The following is a 19093-nucleotide window of genomic DNA, read 5'->3' on the forward strand; positions in this document are numbered from 1 at the left end:
CATGATCCCAGGGTCCTGGGATCGAGCCCCACGTCAATTTAAAGATTTAAAAATAAAATCTTAAAAAAAAAGTTAGCAAATGAAATCCAACAGTATATCGAAGAGTAATACATCCTAACCAAGTGAGTTTATCACAGAAATTGATCTAACATTTGAAAATTCATCAGTGTAATCCATCATGTGAACAACTAGAGAAAAAACACATGATCGTCTTAGTATATACAGGGAAAATACTTGCCAAAGTCTAGCATCCTTTTATAAAAACTTTGTGTATCTAGGAATAGAAGGAAAATACCCAAAACCATTAGCTCATATCATACTTATTGATGAAGGAGTGGAAGCTTTCCCCTAATGATTGGAAACAAGGAAAATGCTCACTAATCAGTTCTGTTCCACATTGCACTGGAGGATCTAGCCAGTGCAGTAAGGAAAAAACAAAAACTTGTCTATTGCAGACAAACATACGTCTGTGGAAAATCTTAACGAATCAGTGCTATCAGTGAATTTAGCAAGGTTGCAGGATACAAGTCAATATAGTTCAAAATCAGATGTGGCTCCCTGTACTAGCAACAAACAATTGGAAAGCAAAGTTTAAAAATACTGTGTGGGGTACCTGGGTGACTCAGTTGGTTAAGCATCCGACTCTTGATCTCAGCTCAGGTCTTCGCTTGGGTTTTCTGGGGGTTTTTTGTTTTGTTTTTAAGATTTTATTTATTTGAGAGAGAGAGAGAGAGAATGTGTGCACAAGGAGGAGAAGCGGCAGGCTTCCTGCTGAGCAGGGAGCCCGACGCGGGGCTCAATCCCAGGACCCCAGGATCATGACCTGAGCTGAAGGCAGACGCTTCCAGGCGCCCCTTAGCTTTGGGTCTTGAGTGGAAGCCCTGTGTTGGCTCCACGCTGGGAGTGGAGCCTACTTAAAAAAACAAAACTACTGTGTACAATAGCATCAAAAGTATGAAATGCTTAGGGATATATTTATAAGACCTGTATGCTAAAAACTACAAAATTTTGCTGAAATTAAAGTAAGACTTATGTAAATGGAGAGAATGATTGTGTTCATGGATCAAAGGTTCAGGATTTGTTAAAATGCCAATCCTCTCCCATTAGACATTGACGAGCTTATTGGAAAATGCAGTAGACTTAGAAGAACTTTGAAGAAGACCAAGTTCAATGACTCACCTTCCTAATTTTGAGGCTTATTACAAAGCTGCAGTAATGAAGCCATCATTGTAGTGGTGTAAAAACAGACGTATACGGCTCAGTGGAACTAAATAGGGAAACCAGAAATAGACTCACACGTATATAGTCAGTTGTTTTTTGGCATAGATAACGGAGGCAATTCAATGGAGAAAGAAGAGTCTAACAGATAGTGCTAGAACAATTGAATAGTCATGTACAAAAAATGAGCACAACCCTTACCTTATGCCATATATAGATGGGTCATAGACTTAAATGTAAGAACTAAAGCTAAAAGCTTTTTGAAGGAGAGATAAGAAATTCTTAGTGATCTTGCTTTGGGAAAATTGGAAGACAAAAAGCATGAAGTTTTACTTCAACAAAATTAACTTGCTTTTCAATACGTGCTGTTAAGAAAAGGCAGGCTACAAACTGACGGGGAGCATATGTTTGCAACACATAACACCTGACAAAGGACTTGTGTCAAGATGAAGGGCTGTTACTGGGGGCCATATCGAACCTAACATCTGCTTATATTAAGTCCCTTCAAGCTGATAGTATTTGCATTTTCAAAGGATTAAAAAAAAAATACATGACATTCTGTATGGGGCCCTCGACACCTAAAATACTTAACCTACTGGCCCTGTATAGAAAAAGTCTGCTGGCCCTGAAGGATACTCTAAAATGAACTCTTGTACAACTATCAATACAAAGATGACAAACAGCCCAGTCAGAAAATGGGCAAAAGACTTTAACATGATCTTCACTAAAGAAATACACAGACAGCAGATAAGCACATGAAAAGATGCTGAACTTTAGTAGGGAAGTGTGAATTATAATGAGCTACTTACCATAGACCTGCTGGCATGACGGACTTTGTACGGAAATGTTGCTGAGGACGTAGAGACTGGAACTCACATCCGTACGGGTGGATTTCAAGTGCGTAACCACTTTGGGAAACCACTGGAGAGATTCTTAAATGCTAAACATATAGCTGCCATAGGATCCAGCCATTCCTCTCCTTGTATTCACCCGAAAGAAGGGAAGGTATATGTCCATGAAAGACTGGTACAGGGATGTGTGCTAGTTTTGTCATAGTTTAAAACTGGAAACAAATGTCCAGCAGCGGTGAAGACACAAATTCCGGGATATCCACACAACAGGGCATTACTCGGCCGTAAAAAGGAATGAATTACTGAGACACATAACATGAGGGATCCTAATTATGCTGGGTGCAAGAAGCCAGACCAAAAAAATCTGATTCCATTTATATGAAATTCTACAGAATGTAGAATGCCCTGTGACAAAAATCAATCAGTGGTTGCCTGGGGCGGGGGTGGGGGGGATACAGTGGGGTAGATTACGGAGGGGTACGAAGTGTTGAAAGGGATAGGTTTGTTACATTGGGGGTGATGGTTTCACTGTTGTATGGGTTCATCAGAACCTACCAATTTGTGTACTTGACATGCAGCTTATTCACCAGTTACACTTCAAAGCTGAAAACATGTTTAAAAACTTAGCTTATCATTTGTTTCACTAAAGTCTTTTTTCCAATATTTCCAAGTATGAAATTTTAAAGATACACCAGAGTAGGAGGAGTAATAGAACTTCCTTATGTCCCTTCTCCCTAACAAATGTAACACTTTGCCATGTTTGCTGCAGATTTTTAAAGCTTGTCCTGTATGTGAAATCCCCTTGTGCCTTGGTCATCCATTCTTCTCCCTTCCCAGAGTCATCTACGCTCTGGCAGGGTCTGTGCGTTAGACCTAACTTTTCAGAAACATTCCTGTTGCTTAATAGTGAACTGTAGTAGTATCTTTTAGTGGAAACAGCCCTGATAGGTGTTAGGAAATTGAGGACCGCTCAGAGGAGTGGGAACATTATTCTGAAGTCAGCCTCTTCAAACTCGGCTTCCTGAAAAAGTGTATGGCTAGGAAAAATTGGAAGAAACGTGATTTTGCCGGCTGATAAGCATCTTAGAGTAGTGGGCAAGCACAGACATGCCTCGCCAGAAGGAGCTGAAGGTCAGGTTTGATATGCTAGGGTTGGTGACTGCACTTAGAGCAAAAGCCAGAGGCTCGGAAGATGGGAAAGTCCTTCCCTCAGCCCTCCCGTCCAAAACAGAAAAAAGAAGAGGAACAGGAGCACTTACTGTCATTCTGAACATGGTGAAGGGGTCCAGCCAAAAGAAACCAAAGGTAGTACCCAAGTGGGGGGGGAGGGGCCGTGGCGTGTGAGCGAAGGCCTCCGCCCCTCGTGTGTTCTGTTGGTGGGTAATCCTGGAGCCCGGGCTGCAGTTCTGTCACGGAGCGAGCCTGTGGGCCTGGCTGCTCAGTACAGGCGGCGACAGTTCAGAAACTGACCCGTCGCGCCAGGACTGTATGGAGTGAGTCCAGGCACACAGTGCAGTATTGGATCCTTGTGCATGAAGTTTTATTTTTGAATTAAGCATGAATGAGCTTAAGAAAACTAGAGGTTGGTGTCATGTTTACAGAAGTATCATGAAATCATGATGGCTTTGGGGTAAATCTTCTCCCAACTTCAGCCCACTCTCCACATGGAGCTGCTCTTCAGCAGCCTTTGTTCACAGGGATGTGCTAAGATTTGGTGTCAGCGCACAGTTTTTCTCCTGTGATCCATTTTGTGAGGAGCCGCAGGAATAGTAAGATTCTGAGCAGAGTGGACTACTCTAGAGAGTAGCAAAGCTTCTGGGGAGGAGGGTTTGTTTTCGGTTTTTGAGTCACTCATTTTTTTATAAGGACAGCCACCTTACACTGTCTAGAGAAATAATCTCTGGTTAGCTGCTTGTCCCTTTAGATTTGGTACCTGGAAATAGCCGCTCCGTTCGCAGCCTCTTGACCACACACAGACCCGTGGGCGCATGGCCCTGGACAGGTTTTCCCCTCCTGCTCTTACTTGATGCCACCCGACTGTATTGTGCATTTCCTCGGCAGTGTTTTGCACCATTCTGTTTCTCTTTTTCACGAGTTGATGTGAAAATTATTTTCTACATCCCTTCTGGAAGGTTCTTTTATTTCCTGCACTGTGTCCTCAATCGGTGTTGGTTGCTGACCACAGTCCCTCACCACGCTTTTGAAATAGTGAATATTGAGTGAAAGAATATATAGACTACGTCTGTCATTGTTCACTTTCTCTTTGACTCTTTTTTCTTCTGTTTGCTGTCCTTTACCCACAGGTGCTCTTACTATTCCTCTGGCTGTCCTGTGCCATTTGAAACAAGGAGAAAATACTGTTTTGTTTTGTTTTTTCCTACTCTTCCCACATGGCTTGTTGCACTAAGGAACCATTACTGCCACTTCCCATTTTGTCCTTGACACTGACCGTGAAAACAAGTTTGACATGTTTCAGTAGGGGTCGTATCCATGAGGGAACTTCAGGGATGACTGACCACCACGGGGTTTGATACGTCTTCGGACTGTTGGAAGGCCAAGAGGGTGACAGGGTTCCAGGACTATAAGATGTCCTCAGAGAAAGGCAGGTGTGGTTGTGAGTGTTGCTTTGTGAATTGTGTCTGGAGTATCTTTAGGACAAGTTAGTAAGCTGACTGCATGTAAGTCTACATATGAAGGTGGATACAAAGAGAGAGACCTGTTAGTTGGTTGAGGTTTTGTTTTTTTGTTCTTTTTTTTAAGCCGTGCACTGCTTTCCTAACCCCACTCCATGTCTCTTATTTATCTTCAGTCAGAGGTATTAAATAAAATACCTATCTGCCCTGCAGGGGTATTGTGATAATTCCATTTAATATATATCAAGGTGCTTAGTGCACTGCCTAGCGTGAAACCAGGGTTTCCTTAAAAAGTATAGGTTTGCATCAGAATATTAGTTACAAGAATTAGAAATTGTTTAATGTGTTTATCCTCCCACTGAATTTAGAAGTTCTTGCTTTCATCTAATGTTCTCTTCTCTGGCTACCTGCTTACCTCTATCCTGCAACACAAATTCAGGAGACTTTTGTTTATTTAAGGGAGATAGATTTGGGGAGAGGTGGGGTCACGTAACAAGTAAACAGTATTATTGCCATTACTTAATTGCTTACGATCAGAATTCGTAATCTTGTATAGTAAAAAGTCAAGACGCTTACCTTTTTACGTTTCAGATTTGACATTAAAATTTCAAGTTGATATTAAAAGATTACTTTTCATATTTCTAAAATATATATTCTGTATGGTATGTACTAAAACTTATACTTAACGTTTGAATTTGAAATCCATTAAATTGGCATGAAATTTTGAGGCTTATATTTGTATTAAAGGAAAATTAAGGAAGTAATGTTTTTATTTACAACTAGTGTTTTAGTAAAAGTTCATGCTACTTAGAGCTCACATTCCTTTCATACAGAAAATTGTTTTCATTTGACTAATTGTTAAATAGAATACTTATGGTGTTAATTTTAGGTGTAACATGCTATTTATATTTAGTTAAGAAATTCTGTAAACAATTCCGATTTGTTCCACTAGAGGGCCCTCTTAGAGAAGCTTTTCCTTGTTCAATGTCAATATGCACCTTTCAGGACCAATGAGCTTTCTCAGAATTTCCGGGAAAAGATGATACTATTCTTTCAGAATATGTACCCACAGAGTAGTCCTTTCTGAGATGTTGGTGGGGCATAGTTTGTAAATTTGCCTTTTTTCTCCCCCTTAGGTCTCCCACAGATAAAAAGTTTCTGTTGTCCATTAACTGTTAAAGGCTAGACTCTAAGCAGAATTATTAATAAAGCCTTTTTTCACTAGTCTGACTTTACAACATTATCTTAGATTATGGTTTGCTCCCTTTCTTTCTGCTCCTTACCTACCCTCCCCACCCTGAGCAGAAAAAAACTCAGCAAGAATTGTGATTTGGGGGGGCTTGTAATCAGCTATCCAGGGAACACATTCTGCTTCTCCTCTAGTCATTGCTTACTTGTTGGTGAAGACCATTCCCCTGTCAGAGCTTCTGTGACCACTCTGGCCTTCCTTCCTGTCCCCCCCCCCCCAACTGGCTTTGCTGTCCTCTGTCCAGCCCTCTCCGAGGGGCATGGTGCTGTAATGAAAAGAGCAGGAGTTCTAGAAGCAGGTGTGGATGTGAATCCTGACAGCCTGCAACTAAGTGTGTGAGCTTGGACGAGATGCTTTAATTCTTTTTTTAATGTGCAAAATGGGGAATAATATCACTGTACAGTATTGTGAGAAATAAGGGAATCGTGTGTGAAGCACACAGCACATAAGCTTTCAATAAATAGTAGAGCTGTTTCTTTAATAATAATTAAATTTTCTGTGTCTTTCTCCTTTTTCACCTTTCTATGTTCAGTGCATAATAAAATACTGACATTTAATGGATTCTCAGTAATTATCTGGTGAAGGAATGAATGGGTCCATGAATAAATGATAACTATATGGAAGATCCTTGGACAACCACCAAACACTATTTAAAGGTTCTCTTTACATTCAAGTGCTGAGTTTTCAGATAGGAAGCCTATGTATTGTGTATTTCAAATTGTATTAATTATATATAGCTAAGTTAAACTGTTTCAGAACAAAGCAGATTTAAATTTCAGAGCTCAAGGGGCGCCTGGGTGGCTCAGTCGGTTAAGCATTTGGCCTTCGGCTCAGGTCATGATCCCAGGGTCCTGGGATCGAGCCCCATGTAAGCCTCCTTGCTCAGTGGGGAGTCTGCTTCTCCCTCTCCCTGTGTGTGTGTGCATTCTCTCTCTCTCTGTCAAATAAGTAAATAAATCTTTAAAAAGAGATAAATTTCAGAGCCCTTAAGGATTAATGTCATATGGAATGCTGATGTATTTTAAAGTTTAAGTTCAAATTTAGTATTTGTCATGATTTTTGAGGTATGGCTTTTAGATGATTTGCTTCTTGAAATTCAGTCATTGATATACAGGCCTACCTCGTTCTACTGCTCTTCACTTTTCTACCCTCAAGATAGGATATAGTATTTCGTTAAATCTGTTATGGTGACCTGTGATGAGTGAGTGGCTTTGCTGAAAGCTCACATGGTGGTAATTAGCATTTTTTAGACATACTGCCATCGCACACTTATTAGACTACAGTATAATAAACGTAGCTTTTACACAGTAGGAAACTAAGACATTGATCTGACTTGCTTTGTTGTGATGGTCACTTTATTGAGGTGCTCTGGGACTGAATCCACAGTGTTCCCAAAGTTCACCTGTAATGTGTCTTTTGATAAAGTAGTCCTCTGACAAAATGGTAACCTACAAATTGTCAAAAATTCTTTATCTTGCAATAGCAACACTTCATTGAGCTGGATGAAAGTCGACAGAGATTATTGCAGAAATGTAAGGAGCTGATGAAGAGAGCTAGGCAAGTATGTAACCTGGGTGCAGAGCAGACGGTTCCTCAAGAATACCAGACAGTAAGTATAACAAGTGTATAAGGCTGCAAGGTCACATGCTGCCTACGTTCTTGGTCAGCTTCAGGTGTGTTAGGCATTGTAACGGGCCATGAGAAACAAAGTGCTGCCAGAAATACAGAATAGTCCCCCCATTTTTAAACTGAGTATGTATGTAAAGTAATTGTGCTTAATGGATTTTCTTTACTATATTCAAACTTGGACATCCATCAGTCTTGGCTTAGTCCTAAAGTTATTAAAGCACGGGCAGCCCCTTACACAGTTACCAGTTCCAGAATATCCATTCTTCCAATAAAACGCTTTTTCCCCCAGGCTACCTTTAAGAGGTAGGGTCAGGAGATAGGGTGTAGTTTTTTATGGAAACCTAGCACTGGTAATTGGTATATAAGAAATGGTAAATAGAAGTGATAGGTTTTAGAAAAAGGTAAAATGAAGATGTTTTTCTGGAAATGAGGGTGTTTATTAAGGCTCAGTGAGACCTGAATCTTTAGGGCTAACATCTGTTGGCAAGAAAAGGAGAAAAGAGGCTTTCCTTCTTTCCTTTCTATTTTCTGTGCTGACATAGTGTTCAGTTAGTAAAAGGAGATTCTGCTTTGTATTCCACGTTCCGCCATTAATTTTGTGGCCCTGTGACCCTGAGTGTTATCTGACAAGTAGGGATCATACCTTGCCTAACATACCCACTCTCAGAATAATGTCAAAATAAAAGAAGAAAATAGAAAATGAATTTTGAGATAAAGTATTTTATCTTAATTTCAATAAATAATGAAATGTCTATTTCCCTATTTCAGTAGTTAATGTCTACTCTCTTTCAATAGCTAATGATATGTCTGGAAAAAAAAGTTTGGATTATAATTTTCAAATCCTCAAAGACTTCACTCTGTTACATCAGACACAGACACCCTAGAGAGGGGTTCTATTTAGGTACATAGTAGGGATTTAGTAGGAACATATATAAGAAATTGAGTGGCTGTTGTTTCTAAAAATATATTAGCACTTCTCCAGATTACATGGAATTATCATAAAATAAGTAAAAGTACAATATCTGTACTATTTTTTTTTCTTTTCGGAGAGTAGTATGATTCTACCCTTGATAAGTTATATGGTTTTTGAAAGAAACATATTAGAAGATAATTCATGTATTATGAATGTTACTGATCGATCAGGCATTGAACAAGACCGATATTTCTCTACTGAAGTTTATATTCTAGTCTGGAGGGTGGGGCAGATGAACGAATTAAAAAGCAGAGAGACAAATGTCGGCTATGAAGAGGTGCTAAGAAGAAAAATAAAACTAAGTAAGAGGATCATGTCAGGGAAGCCTCCTTCGAGAAGATACTATTATAGAGGATTCCTGAATGGAGAGAAGAAATTAGCCAAGTGAGAGTTTGAGGGAAGAGTCGTCCAGGCAGAGCAAACAGCTCCATACAAAGCCCCCGAGGCAGAAGTACATGTGGCACATTTCACATGAGTCTCAGTCCGGCTCAAACAAGATCATCCAGGCACGAAGCACAGTGGAAGTCAGAGCACGGAGGGTCTCGTGGAAGGAGTGCGGGCTGGATGTGGAGACGGAACCCGCTGGAAGATTGTCAAGAGGAGTGATGGGACTGACCGGAGCATGTAGTGGAACACTCTGACTGCCAGGTGGAGAATCCAGTAGGGACACAAGACTGAAAGCAAGGAGACTGCTGAGAAGATGATGGCTTTGGACCAGGCCAGAGAGAAGAGGGGCATGGATCAGGGTGGGAGCCCTGGAGAGGCAAGTTTACCGATATGGGGATCTTTTCAGGACAGTCAGCAGGGCTGGCTAACGGATGTGAGGGCAAGGGTGAGAGAGAGAACCAACCCCTGTGTTCTGCCATTGACTGAGACGAAGAAGGTTGAAGGAGAAGTAGATTTGCTCCAAGTGGTGGGGAGGGTGGGGGACAAGAAGATTTCTCTTTGACCATCTACAACGGCAGATGCCCATTCGGGAGTCCAGTGAGGATGCTGAGCACGTGCTCAGCCCCGGGGGAGAGCTCAGCGGACAAGCCACTTACTGTCTGAAAGCCTGTACAAGTTAAACTGCTTTCTGAACAGATAAAAGACATAAGATTAAAATACTAGATTCATGTCATATTTCAGGATCTTTGTCAGGGTGTCAAGACTGATTCTGTAGCTCATACCGTATGAGCTTTGCAGGTTGTGCCGGCAAACCAATGTACCGCTTTCCTCCCAGATGAGAAAGCGTCTGACTGGTCTCTGTGGTCTGGACTCAGAAGGCAGTACAGTTGACCCTCGAACCACATGGGGCCACGTGTATGTGAATTTCTTTTTCAATAAATACAGTCCTATACATGTATTTTCTTTTATGTTTTCCATGATAACATTGCCTTCTCTCTAGCTTACCGTAAGAGTACAGTATATAAAATACGTAGCATTACAAAATACGTGTCACCTCGCTGCTGATGTTCTCGGGAAGGCTTCCAGTCCGCAGCAGGCTCTTGGTAGCCATGTTTTGGGGGAGTCAAAAGTTACACATGTATTTTTGACTACACAGCAGGGGTCAGTCCCCCTCACCCTGTGTCGTTCGAAGGTCAGCTGTGCTACAGCCAAATTCTGCCATCAGAGTAATTGGGTTCTTAAGATGCTTTTGTCATTCTTCATAAGTACAGTATAAAGTTCTAACTTCTTGCTCTCTTTCAATGCCCCACATATTCTGGACCCATTCTACCAATTCAGCAAGTACCCACCATTCCAAATGGACACAACTCCTCACCCCCCATGGTATGCCGCGCTTTCTTTTTTCCAAGCTCCTCTTTCCCCTCTGTCCTGCTTTTCCGTAGCTCCTTGAAGGCCCAGAGACTTCTGGGAAAGCGGGGCCTCTCACTTCTCTTAACTCCCTGTAGCTCCCCTGGCATGAACTGGTATTTCCTGTCAACCCCATGTCCTTGTAGGATAGAACTACTTACTTTAATACTCAGCACCAATACTCAGCCTTAAGATGTTCTCCGTGTTAACTAAGCGTAAGCTTTTGGAAGGCAAACAACCCTGTTTAATTCCTTTGACTCCTTGTATGCTAGCATGCTGTTGAACACATAGATACTTACTCAGCAGAATATTTAACTGTTCAAATTAAACTGCTTTTGCTGGACTATTTGTAATTACAGACCATTTTTTTCTCCTTTAGGCTTTCCAGGATCTTCCAAACACATTGGATGAAATTGATGCTTTGTTAACTGAAGAAAGATCAAGAGCTTCTTGCTTCACAGGACTGAACCCGACAGTATGCTTCCTTCCCTGTCGCCGACCTCAGGCCCCGCCACCCCCTCCCCACACACACCGCGCACGCGCACACGCTTCTCTCCAGTACCCGCCTCCCACTCTGTACTAGAGCTCTTGGTAATAACAAGCTAGACAGCAGGAACAATGTGCTTTAAATGCCAGATTCTGAATCTATTAGAATTTTAAATAGACTCTTCCTAAGGAACACACTGTTCTGTGCCTTTCCTTTATAAAAAGAATCATTGGGCTAACCTGAAATACTGCAGTGTCTATTTTTTCAAGGATAAAAAACACGTTCAGTAGAAGAACATAAATTAATTGCATACAAACAATGCAACACAATTGGCATTTTCTGTTAGTGTTTTAATTGATGCAAAATTTCCCGTGATGTTCTCCTTTGGTGGATTTGTCTTAAATAATTATTTCCTGCCAGGTGGTTGAAGAATACACAAAAAGAGAAGAAGAAATAGAGCAATTAACTGAGGAACTAAAGATAAAGAAAGTTGAACTGGATAAATACAGGGAAAACATTTCACAGGTAATTATTTAACCTTTAACTTTTTTTTCTGTCACGTGCTCATCGTTTATCATATGGGGATGTAGAATAATGCAAACTGAAATGACATGCTTCTAGGAACAAATGCAGCGTCTGTTCTCATGACTAGATTGATACTGATACTGAATTCGTTTTATGGACAGTTTTCTATGAATATAATAATACTTTTAAATTGTGCTTTTATATTGAATTTATTTGCAGGTAAAAGAAAGGTGGCTTAATCCTTTAAAAGAGCTCGTAGAAAAAATTAATGAAAAATTCAGCAATTTTTTCAGTTCTATGCAGTGTGCTGGTGAAGTTGATCTACATACAGAAAATGAGGTAATATTGCATTTGAATCAAATGTTTCCTGGCAAGTAATTTTAATTAGATGCTAAAAGTATGTGTAAATTGTTTATTCTAGAGTTCTACCTGTGAAAACTTCACTTACTAAAAAATTGTTCAGAGGAAGGAAAACACCTATGGGAGTCCCATCAGGGTCACTTTTTTTTTTTTTTTTTTGGTGACATTTGAGACAAGCCTCACTAAAACTCTTTATATCCAGATAGGTAATGGTTATTCAGCTATGAATGATTTGCTTTATAAATCTACCACTGTCCATGTTAGAAGAGTCCTGAAGACATTGGCAAACAACTGAAACACAGCATAGTATCAGTGGTTTCCTTTTTTAAGAGTACACAGGAATGAAAATATTTGGAAATTTGATACTAAAATTCCTTGAGCTGTAAGTTAATGCACTGCCAAATGGTAGGTAAAATCATTTCCATTCAGAAATGTGTAAAGTGATGAACCTGGGATTTGCTTTAAAGTCATTGAAAAAGAGGAGAGGATAGAGTTAGAGATGAAACAGGATTGGTCCTGTGTTGATCATAGTTGAAACTAGTTGGTAATATACTGAGCTTATTTTAGTGTTCTAATTTTCTGAATGTTGAAAAATTGCCCTAGTAAGTTTTTTCTTAGGACAGAAATGGAGACAATAAAAGATCCTTTTCCTTCACAGCTCAGCATCTTTGTACTTTAGCTTGTATGCAACTTCGCATGTATGTTACGTACGTAGATAGAAAGCAAGGTAGTGCTTTAGGAACTTTGCCCCGTGACTCCTTCACCTGCTTGATGCGAGACATAAGGGTAGCCAACATCATTTCACTTTTCAGTCCTGGTAAGATGGTAGATTCTGCCACAGTGATGTCACCTACAGTCTTTGGGCTTGTTACAGGTAGTAACAAATGTCATTTATGATATACTGCCCACGTGCCAGGCACTGTGCCAAAGCCCTTCTAAGTTTTGTTCTCCTGTTTCATCCTGTCCATTACTCTATAAAGCAGGTACTTTAATCAACTCTTTCTTACAATTAAACTCAAACAATAAAGTATCAAAGAACTAGTTGCTATCTCAAAGCCTTTAGGGATCTTCAAGGATCTATTCAGATAAAACTTTTATCACTAAAGTTTTTTACTCTTCTGATGGATTTATTCAGTCTATTTTCAAATAGTAGTATGAAATTGCCGGAGAAAGCGGTAACCTGTCAGCAACGTTTTAATGTTCTACAGGAAGACTATGATAAATACGGAATTCGCATTCGAGTCAAGTTCCGCAGCAGTACACAGCTGCACGAGCTGACCCCACACCATCAGAGCGGCGGGGAAAGAAGTGTTTCCACCATGTTGTACTTGATGGCGCTTCAGGAGCTTAATCGATGTCCATTTAGAGTCGTGGATGAAATCAATCAGGTGTGGTGCTTATTCTTTTACTTGGGCTTTATTGTAGCTTATAATCGATTTAAATGTAATCATTGTTACTGTCATTGTTTAGGGAATGGACCCGATCAATGAACGGAGAGTGTTTGAAATGGTTGTAAATACTGCTTGTAAAGAAAATACATCTCAGTACTTCTTTATTACACCAAAGGTAGGTAGTAAGTCATCTAAAAGTGCTCATGTACTCAGAAGTCCCCTGTGGCCTCATCACAGAGTATGGCCCGATACATCAGTATGAGCAGAAACACTCCCAAAAAAGATTACAGTAATACTTATATAAAGGGGACAAGTTCCAGTGACATACTTCATCAGAAACCTTATTATTGGAAGAAGAATGTAAGAGGCATAGAATTATGTTCTAGAACCAAGATTTCCTCCCTGCTTTTGGCACTTACTCTTCATCTAGAGAAGTTCCTCTTTTAGTACTTTTTAAAAGAGGCAGGAGAATACGAACCCTCAAATTCTGGCGCTCCTCATTTCCCCAAAAAGACCATCTGGTCCCACTGCCCAGGTGCAGGGGAAATTTTAAGTTACCCTGACCTCCCCTCTCCTCAGATTAACTTGGATAAAAACAGAATTATCCTTACAAAGAATTTTCCATTCTAGAGCTAGAACCATTACAGCAGGAAATGTTCTTTTGTTACGTCTTATGCTGTGGCTAATTTGTAAGACCAATATACTCAAAGATGTGTTTATTAATACTACCGGATTTTCTCTTTAAACTAAGTAGCCATGAAAAATTTCATTGGAGTGCCCATCTTCAATGTGCATTTTTATTGAATATTATCATCTGTCTTCTTTGCCCAGCAGATTCTCTCTGGAAGAGCCAGACCTGTTAATACTCTTATTTACCAAACACCCTGGCCTATAAGCCCACCCCTCTGGCACACACTTCGCAGGCTTCCGATCTTTCACAGACCATTCAAGTTGTGCTTGTGAAGTATTTGTGGATAAATGAGTTCAAGTATGGATCCTAGGACAGTTCTGAAGGACATACTTCCAGGGTCAACCTGGGCAGTTGTAGGATCTTATTTGGCCTGGGAATGCTGACCAGGCCTCTGTTGAGGATTCTTTAGGCCAGGTGTCAGCTGTGGTAATTCAAGTAAGGATCACGGTCTGGCGGGGTGTAGCTGTTGAATTGCCACCTTCCTAAGTGTTTCATTAATATTAGAAATAACATTTGACTTGACACATGTAAGGTTGGCAAATTGTGCTTCTTAATGTATGGCATCATAGGACCGTTTCTTTTCACACTTACAGCTCCTGCAAAATCTTCCTTATTCTGAAAAGATGACCGTATTGTTTGTCTACAATGGTCCTCATATGTTGGAACCTAACAGATGGAATTTAAAGGCTTTCCAAAGGCGGCGGCGCCGTATCACGTTCACTCAGCCTTCTCAATAAAAGTAAAGGGCGAGAACTTTGGAGTTTTTTTTGGTTAAATCCTGTTTTTAAGTATGGCTCACCTGAATAAAAGGAGATTCATTAAGACTAAGAGATGGGTCATTTTTAGAAACCTGCTGTTCTATACAAATGGGTTGATGGACACCGTAGTAACTTCTTTCTGTGGAACCTCATCTGATAGAAATTAAGTCTTCAGTTTCTGTTGAACTTAAGTCCTTGGCCCACTGACCATGAGTCATTGGGTTCCCATGGTAAAAGGTATTTACTGTTTCACATCACAGGTACGGGGGAGGGGTTACCCATCACAGGAAGTGTGGTTGACCTGGTAATCCTGAGCTTTAATTCCAGAGGAACTTTACTTACTTTCAGAGTCTAAAGGGGACTCTACATCTCAAATCATAGTTTCCTCCCAGTGTTATATTTAATTTTTAAAGAATTGATATGGAAATGTCTAGACTAGTGTATAATAATAATTTATGACAAATCTATTCATTCCTTCCTATTAAAAAGGATTACCTTATCTCCACTAGGAAATGGAATTTTATGGGCCTTTAAAAAAATTTACAAAACTTGACACCATAATAACTGTATTGGTATCTCTAGGGAAAAACATACTGGGCTTCAAAAATGGTAGCGGAATGTCTTTGGAATGCCACAAGATGGACGCTAGATGATGCAACGTGCAACCGAAAGATTGACAGAAAAAAAAATCAAGTAATAAGGGTTTTTAAGGAATAACCCTGTAAAGTGTGTGTGGGTTTGGTTTGGTTTTGATTTTTTTTTTTAATTTAAAGTCAATTGTATTTTACATCTTCAATTTCTAAAAGCATTTTTATAATTATTTTTAGTAAGATTTTTTTCTTAAGATTTCATATACTGGTTTCTACAATTTATATTTGAAATTTCTCAGTGTTATGTCAAGAGTGAGGCAAGCACTGATTTGTTTTAAAACATGTTTCTAGAACCTAAGCTTTTAGGTCCTTCCTTACAGTGTTGCTTCTACCCCATTGTCTTTAAAAAAATCTAGTTTAAACTGAGCAGGAATTAGATGAGAGAATCATTTGTTTATCTCTGAGTTACACTAATTAACAGTGCCAAAACAAATTCTATTCTTCTAAAAAATAAAGCTTGTGAGATAGTGGACTAATCCAAGAACATGTCTCTGAACAGCGAATTGGATCTGTGCCAGGAATGACAAAATTATTTTTTTTTGACTTGACAGCTTGAATAAATTGAAGAGTTGCATTTAATTTGGGTTTTGTAGATTCTTATATTCTTATTAGGTCAAAAAATAATGAATCGTAAGTCTTTATCCTCTCACTTGGACATTTTCTCTTGTAATTTTTTCTTGAAAAAAATTTTAAAAGAGCCTTCTCTTAGCCTAATGCATGTATTATGAACATATTTTAAAATAACATTTTTACTAGTGTAACAACTCATGTAAACATTGAAAAACTTGGTAACCTATTAGTAAGTGGATGTTTTTTAATACTTTGTTTTCCACCAAAATATCTTTACTAATATGTGCTTACTGTCATTTGTTTATTGTCTGAGTTAGTGCTGGTCATCTTATTTCTGCGAAACGATTATCAGTGTGAAAAAGGAGCTTGAAGATGAGGCATGTTTGGGAAAAAAAAAAGGTCAAGTACATTTCAGTTTACATATGGCAGTAATTACTCCATACTGTGTTTGTAAGCATTTTATATTTCTCTACTGGACAAAGTTAATACTTAGTTTTACATTGGGTTTTGAGCTGTAAAGGAAAAATTATGTATCATTTTAACATACTAATAAGTCTAACACATTATATTCTCAGCCACTTAAAACTTCATATATTTTCTGCAGAAGTTGATTTCTAATTACATACAAATTGTAAAAACGCCAAGTGGAAGTCTGATTTGATGAATATATATTTAAAACATGAAGGTGACAGGTATTTTTAATGAGAAAATCTTCATTGATTTGCCTAAGGAGAGTCTCTATTCACAGATTTTTAGTGTTCATAGTAAAAGTAAAGATTTTTTTGCTGCTTTGATTGTTTTTTGGACATGTGCTTATTTTTTTGGTGTATGAATCTTTAGTATGTGAAAAATGTAATTTTGTCCTGCTATAGTGTGTGTCTGCGTGTGTGTGTGTGTGTGTAACTGGGGAAAAAAGTCTCTGTGGGAAATGCTACTTTGTCGGTAATAAATGCATATTTTCATACTCTTTTGGTGTATGTTATTTTAAGTAAGAATTGGTTTTACACTTTCAAACTGATTAAGAGAGTCATTCTGGTTTCACACTTACTGAAAAACAAGTCTGTTCAGTGTGCCTTTGCTGGTCTGTCCCTGGTTAAAAGCATATAAAATTTAGTTCCTTGTCTGCCTGCAAGGGAATTACAGTCTAATAGCAGCAGTGAACACAGCGAAAAAGATTTAAGCTGTCTCAGGAAGCCAAGATACAACATGAGTGTAAACATTTTTAGATTGAAACCCTAGATTTGCTAGAAATATTCACAATCTTTTTGTCTTCATCCATTAAGCTGCTATCTTGACTCAGTTTCCTCATTGTGAAATGAGGATAATACTTCATTCACAGTTGTCGAAGGGAGCAGGTGAGGTAAGGCACTATGGCACCTGGCATCCTATGGACACTTTATAAATGTTTGCTTTTCCTATTCTTTTCTCCAGCTTTATTGCAATTTTGTATTTAAATTTTTCTAAAATATATTTTAGAGAGAGCACAAGCACCAGGGGCAGAGGGTAAAGGAGAGAATCCCAACCAGACTCTGTGCACTGAGTGCAGAGCCCAATGTGGGGCTTGATCCCATGACCCTGAGATTGTGACCTGAGCTGAAACCAAGAGTCCCAGTTCTTAACCGACTGTGGTACCCAGTCCCTCCTTGTATTTTAAATCTTAAAAAAATGTAGTATGTATTTTATACATCAAGGTCCGAGAATTCCCTTTTAAGTGCAGTTAATGTAGCATTTTTATTAGCGTTAATGTAGCGTTTTTATTCTATTTTATGGATTGTGTCAGTTGTTCCAAGGACGTAGACACCTGTAGGTTTTGAGTGGGCCTAAGTACAGATAAAATTGTGACACACCTTCATGATATTTGAACTCATTCTAATTCCTTTATAGTCACACCATATATTTTGGAAAACTTGTAATTAATACAATTAATACGATTCGCAAATTTGGGAGATTTGACTCTATTGACAATTCAGGCTTATTTTTTATTGCTGGTGGAAAATTTGCATTTTGGGGATTTTGGGTTGTTGAGATCTAAGTATTCACTCATCGCTCCAAAATAAGTTACTGGTGAGTGGTTGGGGTTAAAAAGCTGGCTTTTAAAAAAAAATAGGCAAATCTTCCAAACAGAACAGACAGGGCAACACTGCTTGGCTCCCTTCTCAGAGGATTTGGTGAAGCTGAACTCTGACTCTGGGCCCTGGTGGCATTGGAGAAACTGGGGCATAGGTTGGCTGTTCTGGGGCAGATCAGAAACATGAAGGATGTCCTGCCACAAATACTTCCTTACCTATCTGATCATGCATTAGTAAAGTTTAATTTCCTTTGGCCTCTTGGTGTCCAGGGCCATGTGTTAAAAATGACCCCTTGGCACCCTGTCCCTTCAACCTCCACTCTTACCATTCCTGCCAAATATTCATTAAGGAGTGGGTTGAAACCCATTGTTTCAGAGTAAAAGATTCAGGACAAATTGTCCAAAGAATGTTGTGATAGAATAATTTTAAATTCTGTTCATATTATTTAAAAGTCTTCATTTAGTCCCAGTGAGCTCTGTGACATGTTGCACTCTTTGCTTTCAAATATTAGCTGTTACACTTGGAAACAATCCCCCAAGTGGCTTAGATCATCCTCCTCTTTTCACTGTCTTAAATCGTGAAAAGGAATCATTTGAGTGATTTAGGCTAGCACCACTAAGCCTAAAGTTATTTTGTAAACTAGAGGGAATAATTTGTTTATAAGCAGTATTATACTTTCAAAGTGTTTCCACCCAACAACCCTGTACTGTAGATTAACAGAAATTTAGCAGCAGTATTAAGACTTTTTCAAGCTTTTACGATCAGTAAATGGCACAGGCAGGGCTGAAGAAACATTTTTTTCCAGAACACTGTACTGCCTTTTTAATAAAGATACCTTGCCTTTTTGATAATTGGGAGCTGTACCATAAACAGTTGCTGGTTACGTAATGCACTTCGTTATGGCTAAGACAGTGCTGTTCCAATACGCCCCTGAATTAGGGTACAAGTTCTGTGGTAACAAAAACCCAGATATAGCTTATACAGGATAGAAGTTTATTCCCTTCTTAGCATAAGCAGTCTGGGATTCCTCACCCACTTCATATTTTGCTGCTGTGCCATTCTCAAGAAACTATGGGTTCTTTCTCATGCTCCAAGATGACTGCTCCAGCTCTTGCCAACACTGGTATCCCAACAGTGAAGGGAGAAGGAGGAAGATGTGGCCACGCCCCCACTTTTTTTAAAAAGTCTTATTTGAGAGAGGATGAGAGTGAGAGCATGAGCACACACAGAGGGGAGGGAGAGAGA

At 39.3% G+C, this 19093-nt stretch overlaps 1 protein-coding gene across 3 annotated transcripts in view; it reads left to right on the plus strand.

Annotated features, from left to right (window-relative positions):
* The window catches only part of SMC5 (structural maintenance of chromosomes 5), a 96153-nt gene extending 79407 nt beyond the window's left edge, over positions 1-16746 (plus strand). For 2 of the 3 annotated variants that reach the window (XM_036117910.2, XM_078061998.1), the window contains exons 18-25: positions 7435-7560; positions 10279-10323; positions 10727-10822; positions 11255-11359; positions 11579-11698; positions 12928-13107; positions 13190-13285; positions 14395-16746. In XM_036117910.2, coding sequence (XP_035973803.2) covers positions 7435-7560; positions 10279-10323; positions 10727-10822; positions 11255-11359; positions 11579-11698; positions 12928-13107; positions 13190-13285; positions 14395-14538 — 912 coding nt within the window. In that variant the 3' untranslated portion in view covers positions 14539-16746. The remainder of the gene's footprint in view (positions 1-7434; positions 7561-10278; positions 10324-10726; positions 10823-11254; positions 11360-11578; positions 11699-12927; positions 13108-13189; positions 13286-14394) is intronic. The other variant, XM_078061997.1, reaches the window with a different exon arrangement.
* Positions 16747-19093: the final 2347 nt, after the last annotated feature.

The sequence above is a fragment of the Halichoerus grypus genome, chromosome 14 (genome assembly GCF_964656455.1).
Source record: "Halichoerus grypus chromosome 14, mHalGry1.hap1.1, whole genome shotgun sequence".
In the NCBI taxonomy this organism is placed as follows: domain Eukaryota; kingdom Metazoa; phylum Chordata; class Mammalia; order Carnivora; family Phocidae; genus Halichoerus; species Halichoerus grypus.